General features: G+C 37.6%; 1 protein-coding gene across 1 annotated transcript; it reads right to left on the minus strand.

Moving 5' to 3' along the window:
• Positions 1-5: 5 nt before the first annotated feature.
• LOC124885436 (O-fucosyltransferase 30-like) lies at positions 6-829 on the minus strand (the record flags this gene model as incomplete). The annotated part of the gene is given in 1 exon segment (XM_047404967.1): positions 6-829. A coding segment is annotated over 1 exon segment (824 nt), but the record flags the coding sequence as incomplete, so codon positions are not given.
• Between the last annotated feature and the right edge of the window lie 179 nt (positions 830-1,008).

Raw genomic sequence — 1,008 nt, forward strand, 5'->3', positions numbered from 1 at the left:
GCAGTTTCTTGAACCAAGTCGTCATCTTCTCTAATAACAAACAGCTTAACATCTGATTCAGCTAAGCTCCCCAAGTAATTCCCCGTCCAATTAGCCATGGGGAGATCAGTCATCACAAATATATGGATTTGTTTTTGTCCTGTTTGCTTCAAGGATTCTATCTTCTGCTTCAGACTAAGAAAAGTAGCTTTATGGTGGTTCTTGAATTGTCCATCTAGTAGCCTGAGCTGTGCACAAAGAAATGGACCCTTGATAGTTTGAAGAGCAAACTTCTTGCCGGCATTTATTATTTCAGGAACAAAGGGAAGGAACTCAATCTTTTCGATTAAGGTCTGTATGATGGAATCATTAGGAGCTTCATGAATGTCAATATGGGATTCAGATCCCTTATAAGGAGCAGTAAAAAGGCTTCCAAATGCCAAAACAGTCGCTGATTCTGCGGCAGAACCAGGACCAAGAGTTTTATACACATCTTTTCTTCTCCTAATAAATGAAATCTTCTTTTTCTTCTTAAGTTGGTCATCAGGTTGAAACGAGTCTAAAGCCCCATCCTCACCATCTTTTTGATATGTCCAAACTGTAGTTCTACAATCTTCTTCTAAAGCAGATAAACAACCACTGAAACTACCATAATAACCAGACAACAGAGAACCACATTGCCAAAGGCTCTCAGATAAAGGAGATGGTATATTTTGGTCCTTAGAGCAAATAACATCCAAGTTTATACCACACCAGGTGGACACAAAAGCCCGAAAATCTACAAATCTCACTGTTGAATCAGAAACAAGTGGTGAAAGGTCAACTATATCGGCCATGGATACGTATCTGCCACACACAAAGTATGCAGATTATTAGAAACTTCTTAATACTCGGTCCAAGAAAGTAATTCCATCTTTATTCAGTTAAAATCAAAATGCACAATGAAAGTACTAATAGTTAATATTTTGTAACTTATAAAGTCTGATACAAGCACGATCATGAAGATGAACGTTTTTGAGTATTTTGGAT

This window comes from Capsicum annuum, unplaced genomic scaffold (assembly GCF_002878395.1).
Source record: "Capsicum annuum cultivar UCD-10X-F1 unplaced genomic scaffold, UCD10Xv1.1 ctg72013, whole genome shotgun sequence".
NCBI classification, from domain to species: Eukaryota; Viridiplantae; Streptophyta; class Magnoliopsida; order Solanales; family Solanaceae; genus Capsicum; species Capsicum annuum.